Source organism: Elaeis guineensis, chromosome 1 (genome assembly GCF_000442705.2).
Source record: "Elaeis guineensis isolate ETL-2024a chromosome 1, EG11, whole genome shotgun sequence".
NCBI classification, from domain to species: Eukaryota; Viridiplantae; Streptophyta; class Magnoliopsida; order Arecales; family Arecaceae; genus Elaeis; species Elaeis guineensis.
This window is the reverse complement of record NC_025993.2, coordinates 100,959,985-100,976,863: the sequence shown is the minus strand read 5'-3', so window position 1 is coordinate 100,976,863 and position 16,879 is coordinate 100,959,985. Positions and strand designations below refer to the sequence as shown.

Below are 16,879 nucleotides of genomic sequence, written 5' to 3'. Positions count from 1 at the left end.
ATCTGTATACTTGATACCAATTTTTACAGTGAAAAACCGCAGTCGATATAATACAATCGATATTGAGACAGTTAATTCTCTGACTTTTACTGTGAAAGCCGACATATAGTCGATAGTTGATAGAAACTTGAGCAAGGCTTGTGATTCTGAAATTTTGTATTGTATTCCAAACAATGTATACATGAGCAACTTCATTGGTAATACACCTTTAGATTGTGGGCATTCCATGTTCGGGGAATTGCCGACCCTTCAAGAGTTTCCAGCTGATATGCGTCTGGTCTAAGTATTTCGGATATTCTGTAAGGTCCTTCTTAATTCGAAGATAGCTTTTCTTGATCTAAAGACTTTGAGAATTTTGCTTTTTTTAGGATCAAATCTCTTGATCAAAAGACCTTCGACTTGACTTTTGCATTATAATATCGGACTATCCTTTGCCGATATGCAGCCATCCGAACTTGAGCTTACTGTTGAAGTTCTGGAAGGAGATCTAAGTCGGCTCTCCGATATTCAAAATTGCTTAGCTCACTGTATTGTTCTACTCTCGTTGAAGGCAGTACGATTTCAAGTGGGATTATTGCTTCCGTCCCATAAGCTAAATTAAAAGGAGATTCTCCAATCGATATGCGAGGAGTTGTTCGGTATGCCCATAAAACCAAATATAGCTCTTCCATCCAGAGGCTTTTGGCTTCATTCAGTCGAGTTTTGAGCCCATGCAGGATTGATCGGTTGGTTACCTCCACCTCTCCATTTGATTGTGATGGTCGACTGATGTGAGTTTGACGTAATATAAAATTTCACACAGAACTCTCTGAAATTTTGATTGTCAAATTATCGATCATTGTTGGTGATGATGGTGTGCAGTAAATCAAATCTGTAGATGATGAATTTTTGAATGAAGTCTTCCATCTTATTTTCAGTAATTTGTGCCAGAGATTCAGCTTCTATCCATTTGGTGAAATAGTCGATGGTGATTACGAAGAACTTTCTCGGACCAAATACTGGGGGAAAAGGACCAAGTATGTTAATTTTCTATTGTGTGAAAGGTCATGGTGCCATAATCGATGTTAGCTGACTAGCCGGTTGATACTGTATATTTGCATATTTCTGATATGATTCACACTTTCAGACAAGTTCAGCTGCATCTTTCTTCATGGTGGGCTAATAGTATTCTTGTTGCAAGACTTTATAAACTAAAGACTTGCCCCCCAAGTGATTTTCACAAATCCCTTCATGCACTTCTCTAAGTGCATAGTCGGCATCTGTTGGTCCCTAGCATTTTAGTAAAGAAAGAGAGAACAACCTTTTGTAGAGATGACCATTCATTATTACATATTGAGAGGCCATCCATCGAAGTCGTTTGACTTTTGAAGAATCTTAAGGGAGAATCTCATCGGTCAAGTACTGGACGATCGGATCTATCCAGCTTGGTTCAATAGTGAGCTGTAACACCTCCTCAACTTTGTCGATACTCGATTGTTCAAGACATTCAACGAATGTCCTATCCAGCAAGTTGAAAGTAGTAATATCTAGTTGGGAGAGTATGTCGGTCCGAGCATTTTCGATTCTCGAAATATGAAAGATCTCGAAATATTTCAAGATTGATATAAAATCTTTCACCTTCTGAAGGTACTTCATCGTAATAGGATCTTGGGCCTCAAATTCATCCTTGACCTATCCAGCGATCAATTGTGAGTCAGTAAAGACTTTTAGATTGTCGATCTCAAATTCTTTGGCTATCTTCAAACCAGTTAAGAGCACTTCATATTCGATTTGATTATTTGAGGCTTTGAAATTGAACCGAAGGATGTATTCAATAACTACCCCCTCAAAATTTGTGAGGATGAGGTCGGCTCCACTACCTTGCATATTAGATGCTCCGTCAATGTGCAACACCCATGCCAACCTTTGGTCTGGCTCGGGAGTCGTAAAAAACTGCCTTATTGTGTTGTTATCTGTATCCACTGATTTATTGTTGGGTATTGTACATTCGGCGATGAAATCAGCTAAAACTTGCACCTTCATGAATGGTCATGGATGATATTGTATGTTGAATTCGCCAAGCTTTACTGTCCACTTCACTATCTGACCTGACGTATCAGGTCGATGTAAGATTGCCTTCAGTGATCGATCTGTCAAGACTATAATCGGATGTGCTTGAAAGTACAGACGAAGTCGTTGTGCCGATATAATTAGAGCGTAGATCATTTTCTCCGTTCTTGAATATCATACTTCGGCATTGTGAAGCACTTTACTGGTGTAGTAGATTGGTCGATGAATTTGGTTATCATCTTCCTGGATAAGTACTGAACTAACTATTTTTGTGGAAGTAGCCAAATAGAGATACAGCATCTCTCCGACCTTCGATTTTATAAGCAAAGGTGGAGAAGTGAGGTACTTTTTCAACTCTTTGAAGGACTGTTGGTATTCATCCAACCATGAGAAATCTTTTGTCTGCTGCAAGGTTTTGAAGAATGACAAACATCTCTCGACCGACGTAGAAATGAATCAGTTGAGTGCGGCGATCCTTCCATTGAGTTGCTGTATCTCTTTCTTTAAGTTTGGATACTTCATGTCGATGATGACCTTTATCTTTTCGAAATTAGCTTCGATTCTTCATCGTGAGATAAGAAATTCAAAAAAAATTTCAAAGGTTACCCCAAATGCACACTTAGTCGGGTTCAACTTCATCTGATGTCGTCGAAGTATGGCAAAGACTTCCTCTAGGATCCGAACATGGTCTACAGTTTAGGGACTCTTTACCAGCATGTCATCCAAATATACTTTCATATTTTATCCAATCTGCACCTTGAAGATCTTATTGACAAGCCATTGGTAGGTAGCTCCGGTATTTTTCAAACCCAAAGGCATTACTTTGTAGCAATATATGTCCTTATCGGTTACGAAGACTGTATGCTCCTCATCTTCTGGTGCCATTCGAATTTGATTATACCTAGTGAAGGCATCCATGAAACTCAAAAGTCGATGGCCTGAAGTTGCATCAACTAGTTGATCAATCTTCGGCAATGAAAAACTGTCCTTCGGACAGGCCTCATTCAAATCTGTATAGTCGATGCAGATTTTTCACTTTTTATTGATCTTTCTCACCATCACTACATTGGCAAGCCAATCGGAGTATGTGGCTTCTCGGATGAAATCTGTCGCGAGGAGCTTGTCGACTTCTTCATCAATGATCTTCTATCTTTCAGAGATAAAAGGCTGTTTCTTCTGTCTTACTGGCTTAACATTCGGATTGATATTAAGTTGGTGAGTTATTACTTCCGAAAAAATTTCGGGTATGTCGGTGGCCGACCAAGCAAAAATGTCGGTATTTACTCTGAGTAAATTTACTAACTGCTGTCACTCTGGATCGGGCAGTTGCGATCCAATTTGGATCATTTTTTTCAGGATCTTCTTCTTTTAATGAGATAGAGATCAGTTGTTCAACTGGTTCACCCCTCTCCTGATTCTCTCTTTGGTCTAATTTATCAACAGGTAGAGAGTCTTCAGGTTTATTATTTTGGGTGGAGATAAGGAAGCAGCGTCGAACAAGCTGTTGATCTCCACTCATCTCTCCAACTCTATTTTTTGTCAGAAATCGGACTAGTAGATGGTATGTCAAAATCACTGCTTTCAGAGCGTTAAGTCCAGATCGTCCGAGTATGACGTTAAAAGCTGAAGAAACTCAAACTACCATGAACATTATGGAGACAGTGCTCTGTTGTAGTTCAATTCCAGTGGTTAAGGAGAGAGAGTTTTCTCTTTTCACTGTGACAGCATCTCCTGTGAAGCCAACCAATGACATCGAGACTCTTCTAAGTCGATCAGTCGGTAGTCACATTCGGAAGAAAGTCGAATAAAAGAGAACATCAGTCGAACTTCTATTATCTACAAAAAAAAATTTTACATCATAATTAGCTATTATTGCTGAAACAACAACAGCATCATCATGGGAAGTCTGAATCCTTCGAACATCCTCTTTCAAAAAAGTTATTATATTATTGAGTCATCGTCTTTTCACCGACTCTTCTTTGGAAGTTGCCCCCTAGTTCGATCGTCCGGAGATCATGTTGATCACCCCTGCAGTCGGCTGATTATTTATAGCTTTCTCTATTTGTGGCTGAGGTCGTCGATCGGCAGGAGGTTGAGTCGGTGATCTCTCTGATACTTTTCGAGGTATCCTCGTCGAATTAGGGCATCATCTCATCCCTATGTTGGATGCATTATTTAGTATCGTGACCATGGTCACGATTGAACCGACAGTATTTCTTTTGATTGTGTCTCCTCGATGGCACTTTCATCGGTGGAAGGTGTCATAGATATTCTGCTCCTTCGATCTCTATGAGGATCTGCGCACGAGGAGCAGAAAGAGGAGTATAGGAGTCATACCTGCCGTAACTCGACCTTGGACTCCATCGTTATAGCGAAGCTCGCTTATTGGAAGGTGGCCAATTTGATTCGGTCGGAGCTCCTCCTTTCTTCTGTTTCTTCTTCTTCTGATCTTTATCTTCTATCTGGCATCGGTCAGAAGCTCCTTCGTCCACGCACATATACTTGTGTGCATGCTTTAGAAGTTCAGCATAAGTTCGAGAGAGAGTTTTGTCCAAATAATATGTGAATCGAGATCCCCTCAGACCTCTTTTCATGGTTGATATAGCCACATCTTTATTGAGATCGCTGACCTTAAGTGTGGCCGTATTAAATCGAACCACAAAATCTCTTAATGTCTCAGTTTCTCCCTGCTTAATCGAGAAAAGACTGTCAGAAGTTTGTGACGGCCTTCGGCTAGTGCTGAAGTGAGCCACAAAGGAGTGTTCAAGCTATCCGAAGGAATATATACTTCCCGACTGAAGCTCGAAATATCAAGCTCGAGCAGCTTTTCGAAGGATTGTCGAAAAACCAATGCATAAGAGGACGTCGGTTGCCCCTTGAATCATCATGAGAACCTTGTAGCTCTCAAGGTAGTCGATCGGATCTGTGGAGCTGTCGCAGGGCTCCACTTGCGGCATCTTGAACCGAGATGGAATTGGCTCGTCCAAAATATGTTGAAAAAGAGGTTGGACGGTGTGGAAGTCATAGTCATTGGAAGACTTCCGACCTTCCACTTGGAGCTGAGCGAGTCAATGGTTGATTTTTTGGAACTTGCGTTCGTAGTCATCGAACCGCTGTTGTTGAAAAATTTCGAGGGTGGAACCTCCCGACAAGTCTGAAGGAGAAGCAGAAGGCATTCACGATCGTTTCCCCTACCTAATGCTGTTGAGATGGGAAGGAGAGGGGGGATGCCACGAGCGATGGGTGGCACGGTGAGAGTGCTGAGAATGTCGTTGTTCATCTCGATGGAAGAGCCGAGACAGTCGCTCCAGAGAAGAAGAAGGTGATCGCCGTAGATGACGGTGGCTATGCCTGGACGACACCGACTGTGCCACCGGTTGCTCTATCGACGGCTGCTGTTGTTGGAGGCTTTTGACTGCCTCCGTCAAGACATTCATCTGCTGCACAAGTGCAGCGATTTGAATGTTCGTGGTGACCATGGGATGTGAGGAACTGAGCTCTGCTATTGGAGGAGGGGGAGGAATCTTTTTCCGATGGAAAGAGTGCCTTGCTGATCCAATTGCAGTCGAATGCTGGGCTCTGATTTTTATCATAGCGAGTGTGATCCAGCCCCCTTCCTGGCACGTCAATCTGTTGCGGCTAACTCTCTGTTGTCTGTCGCCAGTGATGAGCACCTACAAAAATAGCATCCTTACAGATCGAAGTTTTGTCCGACGGAGATCCTCCGATACTTAAGTTAGAGAGAGAATTGGTGAACAGTAGATTTGAAAGTAGCAGAGCTCTGGTTCAAAAGTATCTTACCCTCTGGTTCACTTACCCTCCCTTTTTATAGATAATTGTGATATAACCGTCGAGCACGTGATCCCGCTTTTTATAGCGCTGAATTATCGGGCCATAAATGTGGAGTTAGTGGGTCATTAATTCTCTTGGATAACTGTGATACGTAGTCAATAACCGTTCACAATGGTTATGGTATGTTAAGCAGATTAACCGACCATATATCGGTAGAGCCGATCATATGTCGATAAAATCTATGAGCGACCGTCGGCTAGTAATTCAATTATGCTAACGGTTCAAGTCGTCCGCTGTTGATCGATAGTAATCGAACATTCGTCAGTCAGTCGACTATGAGTCGGTGCGATTTACTCAGTCGATCGATGAAGAGTCGGAACTACATGTTGAGTCGATGCACACTCGAAGTCGTGGTGATCAAAATCAGGGGTTGATTGGTTTACCCCAACAGAGACAACCTGAAAGAATCTATTGCGATGTTAATGCTAAAGATGGTGTTATAAATAAAGATGACTGCATGAGCTTCAAAACTACCCATAATGTGATCCATGGAAATCTATATATGACAATGCTTATTATATCTCTTCTATGAGCTTTGTACGATACGTGATACGACGAGTGGGTTTCCTGCTGGTGTCATATTGCAAATTGTTTGAAAGATAAATCTTGTGCATCTAATATTAAGTAATTTCAAGCATTTAACATAATATATTGTTATGCATGATCCCCTTAAAAAGATAAGTGTTCATGCCTCAGTTTATCATGTAAGATAGAAATCAAATGATATTTGAAATAGTCTTGATAAAATTATCTAGAGGTGAAACAATTCAAGTCAAGTTTCAGCGGCATCTCTCTAGCAATTTCAAAGTATTTCTAGGTTGAAATGTGCCTTCACCTTCATGCTATGGAAATCAGCCATACTCCTAAAGTCAACATGCTTCTATGGTTGAGTTATGAATCAAAGTAAACACCAGACTAGTGCTAAGCCAAAAAGTAGAAGGGATTTGGGAGGTTGTGTATCTTGTAATAAAATTTGAGAATCAACTGACCACGTACTGCTGCATTGCACCTATTCAAAAGTAATTCGGTACTAGCTCTTTGAGGGTGCATCCTCATACATACGTTGATATTTTTTTCTGGACCTCTTAGAGAACTACAATGACACTAAAAAAATCAGAGCTGCCTTCAATCAACTTGTAGCTACAGTCTTCTAGACTTATTGAAAGAAAAGAAATGCAAGGACGTTCCCAAATAAGAAGAATTCAGAATCTTCCATCATCAAACATAGCCTTGACATCTTCATTGGATAATCTATTTTATATTCGTTGAAGAATCTGTCTCAAAATCAAGGAATATGATTATAATAGATCCTGGAAGGATTTAGCTTATTTCTTTTTACCCGGGATCTATTTGTTGTAGTATAGTTTTAATATATAGTATACTGGTTCATCCTTCTCTTTAATATTCACTATTCTAATATAATAATTTTTTATCTATAAATTTTAAGTCGGATGGTTTCTATCTATCGAATAATGGATTTATCTATCTATTTATCTATCCATGAACTAGTTCTGGGATGTCAGATTGGCTTCATTTTACTGTGCAATCTCTCTCCAGTATTATCCTCCTGGCACTTAGCCATACGGAACTTTCCCATCCCAAGCCAATTATTTCTACCAAGCTTGATGTAGTTCTAGCACCTGGCCCACAGAAACTAGATCAAATTTACACAATGCAATCTCTCCCCAGTCCACCTGCCAAGAAAATATTTTTTTTTTAATAATAATAATAAATAAAAATACTCCCCAGCTCCCACGTCCAAACGGGTGGGTGGCTCGATTTATTGGATGCTTACGGGTTTCAACTAGCCTGGGCGGTAGGCTAATTGCGCTCGAATCTTTCCCAGATTTAAACTAGTACCGGTTATGAGCTTGCCGGGACTGGTTTAATTTCACGTCGACCAATCTACATTAAACTTCAACAAGTCTCGGCATTGTGCCTGACGGGATTGGTCTTTTAGAAGAAGACCGTGTCGGTAGGCTTGGTAGCTGTCGAGAACGAAGCGAACCCTAGGAACCGGCCGTGTACCGTCCGCCATGGACGAGGCGCAGGAGATCCTCCTGAGCTCTCTCAACAGTTCCGGGGTCTCCCTCCCCGCCGGCGTCTTTTCCATTAAAGATCTCGCCCCGGAGACCCTCGTCTCCATCTGCGCTCAATCCCTCCGCCTCCTTGACGACGATGAGTCGCCCCCCTCCTTCGCCACCTTCCTCCCCGAATCCACCGCGGAGCGCTTCAAGATCTGTGCCGACGTCGCCTCTGCCGTCAAATCCCTGGGATACCGAGGGGATCTCAGCTTCCACCAGGTTACCCAACTTCTTTCCGAGATCTTTGTTGTTTCCATACGAAGCAAAAGTTCTTTGCTTTTCCTGAAAACATGTTATATATCTCGAATCCAAAAATGTCAATTGATTGAATGGCTTCAGTTAACAAGAATAGAATCAAAAGGTGAAGAATTTATGACCCTATAATCATCAGCTATTCACCAAACAGTAAAGCTATCATATATTTGTTTAGATCTCGAAGAGATCCATTGTTCTATTTACCAATGTTTCTATCATAATATGTGAAATATAAGAGGAGGAAAATGTAGAAATATTGGCGATAGCTTCTATTATCTAATTACGTACTGTTATAATGGGGAGCAGGGATTGATAATATTTGAGTGAACAATACAAGGAAATCTGGAAATCAGGATACTGAGTTCATCTTGAGTGTATGATGATGAAAATTTGCGACTTTCAGGGATTTCTTGTGTTATGATTAGCTTTCTGTGGTAGTCTGCATGAAATTAGTGGTCATTGATATTTGATGCAGACCAGTCCAAAGGCTAAGGTTTTTCCTAGAAGATTGATTAATAATAACTGGACTTGTTACTTCAGAATCTTTACATGGTAGGCCTGCAGAGAATATATTGTTGGTCGGAGATGGTTTAGCACTTTTCATTGTAATGGTCTGCCAGAAGGTTAACAAGTTGTACGGACGCAAAAAGCTATTTGCAAAATAAAAAAAAGAGGTCTTGTTAGTCTAAGTATTAGACCTATGTTCAAATCTACACTAGTTATTTGGCAAACGAGTCAGCAAAAAACATTGGTGTTGTTAGTCTAAGTATTATGACCTATGTTCAAATCTGCACTAGTTATTTGGCAAACAAGTCAGCAAAGATCGTGTTTCAAGAGTAAAAAGTTACAAGTTCTGACACTTTTTAATTATGTTTACCTTAATGCAATGTGGTTAAATCCTCAAAATATTAAATGCCACTGATAAAATTGATCCAATGTGTTTTTGGCACGTGTAGGGTTACTGACAGCCTGGCTGAAGTTTTGTCTTTTCTTCCTTCCTGAATTTTGGATTTCTTCTATTCCCACCATGGTCATTATGCTTCTTATATACCACTTATTCTTAAAATTGTAAATAAATCTGTCTCAGAAGAATATTTGAATCATATGCCTCTTATACTTGAGGAATCTTTTTTTTTGCTTGCAAATCACTTTTGCTTCTTGTTATTTCTGAAGCTTGAATCGCATGTGGAAATAATCTGCTGATCATTCTTCCAAGTGCATTTATTTAGAGAGTTACACATCTTATGCTACACTGGCTAATTCTTAACCATACCATATGAAATTTACTAGCATAATCATTAAACTACAACAAGGTTAAATGGGACTCTACTATCATCTAATATACATTCTGTTTTACTGTCATATATGCTTATCAAAATTATCGTCTTCTCTTTATTGATTCTACTATTCTTTTGTTGATTCTGGCAGTTCCTCTATCCTTCTTATGATGACTCATACAAGTTAATAAGATTTTTGGTGGAGAGGCTATCTGAATCATCTGAAGGTAGAAGAGCCAGAGAATATACAGCAACCAAATCTACTTTGGGCAGTGGTGAAGTTGCTGGTGATATCTGTAATGATACATTAGAGAAGCTTAAAGAAAAGGAGGATGAGGTGGGGGAGAGTCAAAGTGAAGTGAATTTTCCTTGTGAAAGAAGATCTTTGGGGGAATCAAATAAGGGAATTGCAGAGCCATCTGAGACGGTTGCTGAGGAGATATGCTCTGATGCGTTGCTTGACACTGTTGCAGTTCCAGGGCAGTCAGGTGGGTCAGCTGAGATTGGAACACCCTGTTCTGAGCGCATAGAATCCAGTGAGGTCAAAAGCCATCACAGCAAGGAAGGTGTTGAAGATGTTCCCGAAAAGTCTGTAAACTCTAAGAAAGAATTATGTGTTGATGGAGAAAATATGGCCCAAACAGACAAGTATGTTGCTGAACTAGAACGAAAATTAGCTTCTTTACAAGAGCAATTATCCAAGGTAAACCATATAAAGGGATTGATATCCTTCCTGTTGATCAAGTAACTACAATTCAACAACTGGTTATTTTATATGCTTTCATGCTGCTTTTCTTATGTATTTATATTTTCTATGACTAGTCAATGCACAGCTAACTTGTATCCTAAACAAAAGTTTGTATGATGTGGAAGATAACTGTTCATTGGATTCTTGAGAGTAAGAGATGCAAGTAATTTCCAGTGCTCAAGAACAATCTTTCTTTTCATGTAACATTCTCTGACAAACCTCTTTTTTTTCATGTAAAGTTGTCTGACAAGCCTCTTACTAACGTAAGTGCACATTGCCTGATTTCTTCAGACTTGTTGTTCCAATTACGAATTTCTTTAGTTGTTAATCCAAAGACTCTGTTTTTATCTTTTTATTTCTTACTGGTCTCTGAAATATAGTTGTTGGGCTAGCGATTTGTTCCATGATGCACTTCTTCTTGCTTGATGTCATACATCATTCATGTTGCATGGTTTGGGCAAATATATATTCCAAACTTCTCATTTTTCAGATTACATAAACCCAGATTGATAGTTAGCATTGATTTTCATTGGAAGTTCTCTTTGATGCTTTATGATGCCTTTTTTCTTAGTGAAGTATATGCTTTCTTTTAACCATGCAAAACATGCTGACTCTACTGATTTCCCTGTCTTCTGTGTGATGCAGCTAAGGGACAAATCTGAGAGCTTGAAAAATCAAGAAAAGACAATGATGGAGGCAAAACAGGTGAAGGCCTTGGAAGTTCAGAGCCTTGAAAGTGAGCATGAGCTCCTAAAAGCTGCTATGGAAATGGCATTAGATGAACAACATTCTGTTGGATTCTATATTGAAAAGCTAAATGAACAAGTAGAAGCGAAAAGGCATAGTTTTATGGAATTGGAATCACAGTGGTAGGACATTGTGGTATATCTCTAGTCACCTGAAGTATTCATCTTTATTTATTTGTTCATTCATCCATTCATTCATTTATTGTGCATTGAAACAGATGTAGAAACATAACACATGAAAGCATTGTATAGTCACTATTCTAATATGATGCAACCTATTTCTTTCTTTCAGTCTAACATTAGCATGGTTTTGCATGTTTAAGGTCCAGAGCTATTATAAAGTTTTTCCTACTGTATGTCATGGATTGAAGTTTCATTTGTTCCATACAATATCTATAATATGTCCCATGCTAGTAACTTATTTGCATCGGAAGAGGGTTTCTGTCTTTGTACATTCATGCTAGCCTGTATCATTATGCATTGACCAGTATAAGTGCATATCAAAGCAACAGGAATTGAAAGAAATGAATACTTAGTCATTGATTTTAAACATGTGCCTGATTATAGTGAATGATGTTTTTATTCGCCAAGATATTTCTTGTGACCCTCTATTACAATCAGCTTTTTTATCTCTTACTATATTAAATACAGCTTCATCTTTCTAGTCAGCTCCTTCAACACCTGACTTGTATTAGATGCTTTACTCGAACTACATATTCTGGCTTTATTCTAGCAAATTGACCAATAGAAAAGTTCTAATAAGGAAAATGCACTCTGACTGATTATGAAAACTTATTACATACCCTAAGACTTATAGCAAACAATGTTTTAGATTTGGAGCATATAAATTTGCTGCAAAAGTCTTGAATAATTCTTGCAGAAGTTTTTCTTTCAATATAGGTTATTAGATATGCCTAAAGAGACATTTAAATTTCAGTAGGACACTGAATGGAGTAAGTACAAGTTACCATCTGTTGCAGGAATGATCTCAAGCAAACGTTGGAACAGAGACAGATGAGAGAGGAGCAGTCACTAGATGCTGAAAAATCTTCAGTGCAGAAAAAGCTAATTAAATTGAAAGAAATTGAACAAGAAACAGATGCCACCATATCTGACATTCGCAAAAGGTACCTTTTTTCTTTAATGGAGAGTTTTAATATATTAAAAAAAAATTAAAGAATGCTCTGTCTGAATTGCTTATAATGAAATATGTGAAAGAATGCTTTAGATTATTTGTTGAAGTATGTAGTAAATATACTGAGCAAATCCAGCATCTCATGTATTTTATCAGAAAATGAACTCATAGATGAGCCATTTGTTAATTAAATCTAAAGAAACGTTATATTATTACTGATTTATAAGATAATCTCAGATTTTTTTTGAAATTTCAATTTACATGTTGCTGCTAGTTGATTGATGTGAAGTTTGCTAAGATAATCTCATTTATTTCCCAGTGGATCATGTTTTTCTTCACTATATCTGATTATCTTGTTGTTATAATGTTCTCAGAGAGGATGAGCATGCTAAACTTCTACTGGAGCTTGAGAAACTGCCAAAGATCTCTTCTAGAAAATCCTACATCCAACGTATAACTGAGATTACAAAGAATAGCTGGAAACAAGATGCTGACATTGACCGAATCATAAAAGAGACTCGAGAGCTTCAGTTAGAGAGTAATTCCATACAAGAACGCCTTCATAGGACTTATGCCGTGGTTGAAGAAACTGTCTTCAGGTATGATGTTTTGGACCTCGCAGCTTGCTCTTGGAAAACATATTTTTCTTTTATTCCCCATTTAGAAGAAAATGGTCCATGACTGTTCATATAAGATGCCAATTATTATTTCTCAACAACGGCATCATGTTTTTAGGTTTGACGAGGAGCAAAAGTACCCCAGAGGAACATTCAATCGTACCATGTTTTTGGGATTTTTGCATACATACCCTTAGAAATATGGGTTGTTGCATATTTACCCTTGAAACTAACTATTTGTATATACCACCCTCCAATAATCCTGTTTTTGGAACAAAGGCCCTCCTATTAGATTTCTTCTTTTGTGGATGGTGTTACTAAATAGTTGTTTTAGGTGTTAAATGACTATATTACCCTCTTGCACTAATATCCTCGAATAGTTTTAGCATTCAATTTGTTACACAAGAAGTTATATTTTTGCATAAATTTTTTAAGGGTATTGATGCAAAAAGGTGAAATAGTCATTTCACACTTCAAACAGTTATGTGTTAATACCACGAGCCAAAAATCTAAGGGAAGGGACATTAGTGCAAAAACAGGATGAACTAAGTTGTACATATGACAATAGAGATTTTTTCAAAGGTAAATGTGCATTAACCCATATTCACAGGGGTACATATGCAAAAAAAATTAGTTTTTGGGGGAATAAAGCATTAGTTTTTATTGTTATTATCGTGACTCCATAAAATGCTATATGCTACATCAAATCCATATAATCATGATTTCTAGTCAAGCAGATTTTTATTGTTATTATCATGACTCCATAAAATGCTAAATGCTGCATCAAATCCATATAATCATGATTTCTAGTCAAGCAGACTCTGTTCATCTGCTTGAGAATTTGAGATCAGCTTCATGAACCAAACATTCTATGTTTGATGATTTGTAGTTTACCCCCGGGTAACAGCAGTGACATTGATGCAAACAATGCCCTTGTCCTCTAATTATTGAACTTGATTTGCCATGCCTGCACTGCTCCAGACAGTGTTTGCAGTAAAAGTAGGGGTCCTTTGCTGTAACTTTTTATGCTACTGGTGCATTACACAGTTTGGTGCTCTTTTTTGGAATTTTAAATCAGCCTCTGCTTACAGCAAAGCATATTCCACTGACCAAGAACTTCTGCAGGAATGCGAAAGATGACCCAGTAAGGCGGCAGGTATATAGGCTTTTAACAAGCATCCATGATAGTTTTGAACAGATTTCAGACAAGCTTCTTGCCGCTGACAGAGCTCGAAGAGAGGCTGCCGAGCAAGATGCTAAACTTACGGCCATTTCTTCCCGTAGTTTCGACATCAACAAACTCCAAGCAGATCTGGATTCGATCAGGAAGGAAAATGAGTTTCTAGAGCAGCAGCTCAGCCATGAATAATCTGTAAAGTCTTGCATTAAATTTATCATTTGTTTGATCCAGCATTTCTTAGATAATTATTGAGCAAAATTCCTATTTGAAAACAGAAATGTCTCTTCCTTCTCTTGAAGAAAAAACCTATAGCTCACCCACTACTGATCTCCATTTGGTTCACCGGTGGAATGCGGAAGTCAGTGATTGGCCAAGCACAGGCAGGGGCCCGACTAACACTACTGACCCCACCATGTTTGGCACCAATCCCAACTGCCACATCCAGGTTGAACTGAGCGGTGATCATCAGCCAGTGACCGATAACAGTACTCCTTGAATTTTCTTTTGTTGTAGCTGTTTGTAGCCGAAACAACCATATTTATAACTTTGTGGGAACCACCAGTGGTCCAGTAAGTTTCATTGAGTTAATGAGTTCTCTTCACTCTCCGCAGACTGTTGATACCAGCAAAGAATCTTGTGCACATCCTTGCAACAACAGTAGTTACATTAGCAGCATTCAGTTCGACTATTACCGATGGCTGGGCACTCAATTTACAAGGGAAGGGAGCTACTATACCTCTTGGAGGTGTCTGTGGCTGCAGCAGTATATATATATTTTTTTTTCAGGATGTTTACGTCTGTTGTTCTGGGGATGGCTCCCGCATGGTTGGTTGTGCGTATGATTTTGGGACTGGTTTAAGGGTATGAACATGGTCCATTCTGTCAGGTTCCAGTAGACATGTGGGTGTGCTTGTCTAATATTAGAATAAAGAATAATGTTTCTTGTATTATATTTTCGTCAGACAATTCATACCAGATGATGGCCAAATGACTGGTTGTGAGGGGTGGACTTCCTCTAGCCATCAGCCATTTAAATGCCAATTGTGTACTGCAGTTCTGTGTGAAGTGTGCAACCTTTGGGGACCTGCACACCTTGGAATTTCTTCAAGGGTTGCACCTTCGGAGGATCCCCCCAAAAAGATGAAAAATGTCAGAAGTAATCTATGTTATGTAACACAGACATTGGATGTCCGTGGTGCTTGGTCACTCTTAAGATTAAGTGGGTCAGGATGTCTCATTTCTTTTTTATTAACACTATTCCTGCAGTTATTTACGTCCTACATTTACTCTCTTATAAATGCTCAAATAAAGCAGATGGGTTATTCTATTCCTGTTGTATGCCAAGGTCTTGCCTGGGCTCCTCTTAAACTCACTTTCTCAATTTCTGTCTCTATAAATCACAAGAGAGATTAGTAAAAACCCTATAAGGGTTGTGCAGCTGGTAAAGGAAGCCATGTTAAGATATACAGCTATAAATCGAGAATTGTGATAACTCCAATCTCTAGCATATGGTACCTCAACTCAGGCTGAAGAGATGGAGCAATGTTTCAATCTTAGAACAGTCCAATTTTGCCAACGAGATCTCACCTAACAACTATTTGGGACTTATGTTACGCATCGATGGACCGAATACTTAAAATCTTGTGATATTGTTGTTTTTGTTTGTTTCGATAACGCCTAATGTTGTGGAGTCTCACGCACTTCTTATCGCTATTTGTACGCTTGGATATAAAACCAATGGCTCCTTTGGTATTACCTTCGTTTTTCTCTTTATGTCCTCGGAGACAGGAAAAATGAACTAAACTACCAGAATCATGAGATCCACAAATTGTTTATAAAATCTTTCAAAATTTTTGGTAACAAAGATTTGTTACTTTCAAAATGAGTCAAAATAAAAGTAAGAAATATCAGGAATATTATACAGATGCTATCTTTAAGTAGTAGCTTATGTTTGTCAATTAAGTGTGCGTTCGGTTATATTTTTTGATTTTTAATTTTTAAAAAATATTTTTATTTTTTTAAATTTTTATTATTGAAAAAAATAAAAAAATAAAAATTATGTTTGGCAACTGCTTTGCTATAAAGCAAAAAGTAACGTTTGGGGATGATAGATGAAGAGTTCAATAAAAGAGAAGAGTTCGGAAAAGGAGGAAGAAAGAGGTGGAGAGATGAAGAGTTCGATCAGAAAGAAGAATTCAAGAGTTCGGACTCTTTATTTTTTGATTTGATGTTTTAAATGTGGAGAAGCAAAAAAAATAGAAAAGTAAGTTTTAAAAAGTAAATAATTTTTATTTTGTATATAAAATAATTATTTTTATTTTTTTATTTTTTTTATTTTTTACGATATTATCAAATATTATTTTTTAATTTTTATTTTTTAAAAATTAAAAAAATATATATATATTTTTAATGTCTAACCAAACGCATCTTAAGTTGTCCATTTAGATGATTTCATAAAGCATTAAAATCTTATTAATATAATGGAACTCTCCCATTTCAATTTCACATATCACCCATTCATTAAGATGTGGTTGTAACTAATGAGATGGAGATGGACGAACTAAATCGTTTACTCTGTCAAGTAAACGCATATTAAAGCAATAGCCTGGCACAAGCCAGCCTAGAACATGACAACCTAGATCACAATTACGTAACGTTAGGTCGGCCAACGGCTGGTTTGTGCATTCCATTCCCAACGAGTGGTGAAGATCGTCAGCGATCAGACGGACGAGATGGATCATCAGAAGTGGAAGAACTTGGAGAAGCCTCCTCCATCACTCCATGTACAGTGTACACAGAAAAAGTCCTTGTATGCAAATAAGGCCTTCAAAAAATAAGTAATTTATAATTCGTACCATTTCAAATATCGTTACCGGCGAGGCCCTCCTCTCTCTCTCTCGATTCCATCACAGAAAACGAGGAAGGGACTTGTGCCC

The 16,879-nt window shown here is 38.4% G+C and overlaps 1 protein-coding gene across 3 annotated transcripts; it reads left to right on the top strand.

The window, feature by feature from the left end:
* Window positions 1–7,830: 7,830 nt before the first annotated feature.
* LOC105060752 (uncharacterized) lies at window positions 7,831–15,216 on the top strand. 3 transcript variants are annotated; one of them, XR_003798516.2, is made up of 8 exons: window positions 7,831–8,204; window positions 9,669–10,220; window positions 10,911–11,134; window positions 11,992–12,138; window positions 12,521–12,745; window positions 13,889–13,919; window positions 13,991–14,135; window positions 14,219–14,444. XR_003798516.2 is itself a non-coding variant. In XM_010944584.4 (7 exons), exons 1-6 carry the CDS (start codon window positions 7,938–7,940, stop codon window positions 14,130–14,132), a joined length of 1,659 nt encoding a protein of 552 aa, XP_010942886.1. In that variant the 5' UTR covers window positions 7,832–7,937; the 3' UTR covers window positions 14,133–14,135; window positions 14,555–15,216. The 3 variants fall into 3 exon arrangements, 2 of the variants coding, with proteins under 2 accessions (XP_010942886.1, XP_029116455.1); XM_010944584.4 differs by lacking the exon at window positions 14,219–14,444 and adding an exon at window positions 14,555–15,216 and having other exon boundaries at window positions 7,832–8,204; window positions 13,889–14,135; XM_029260622.2 differs by having other exon boundaries at window positions 7,832–8,204; window positions 13,889–14,135.
* The last annotated feature ends 1,663 nt before the right edge of the window (window positions 15,217–16,879 follow it).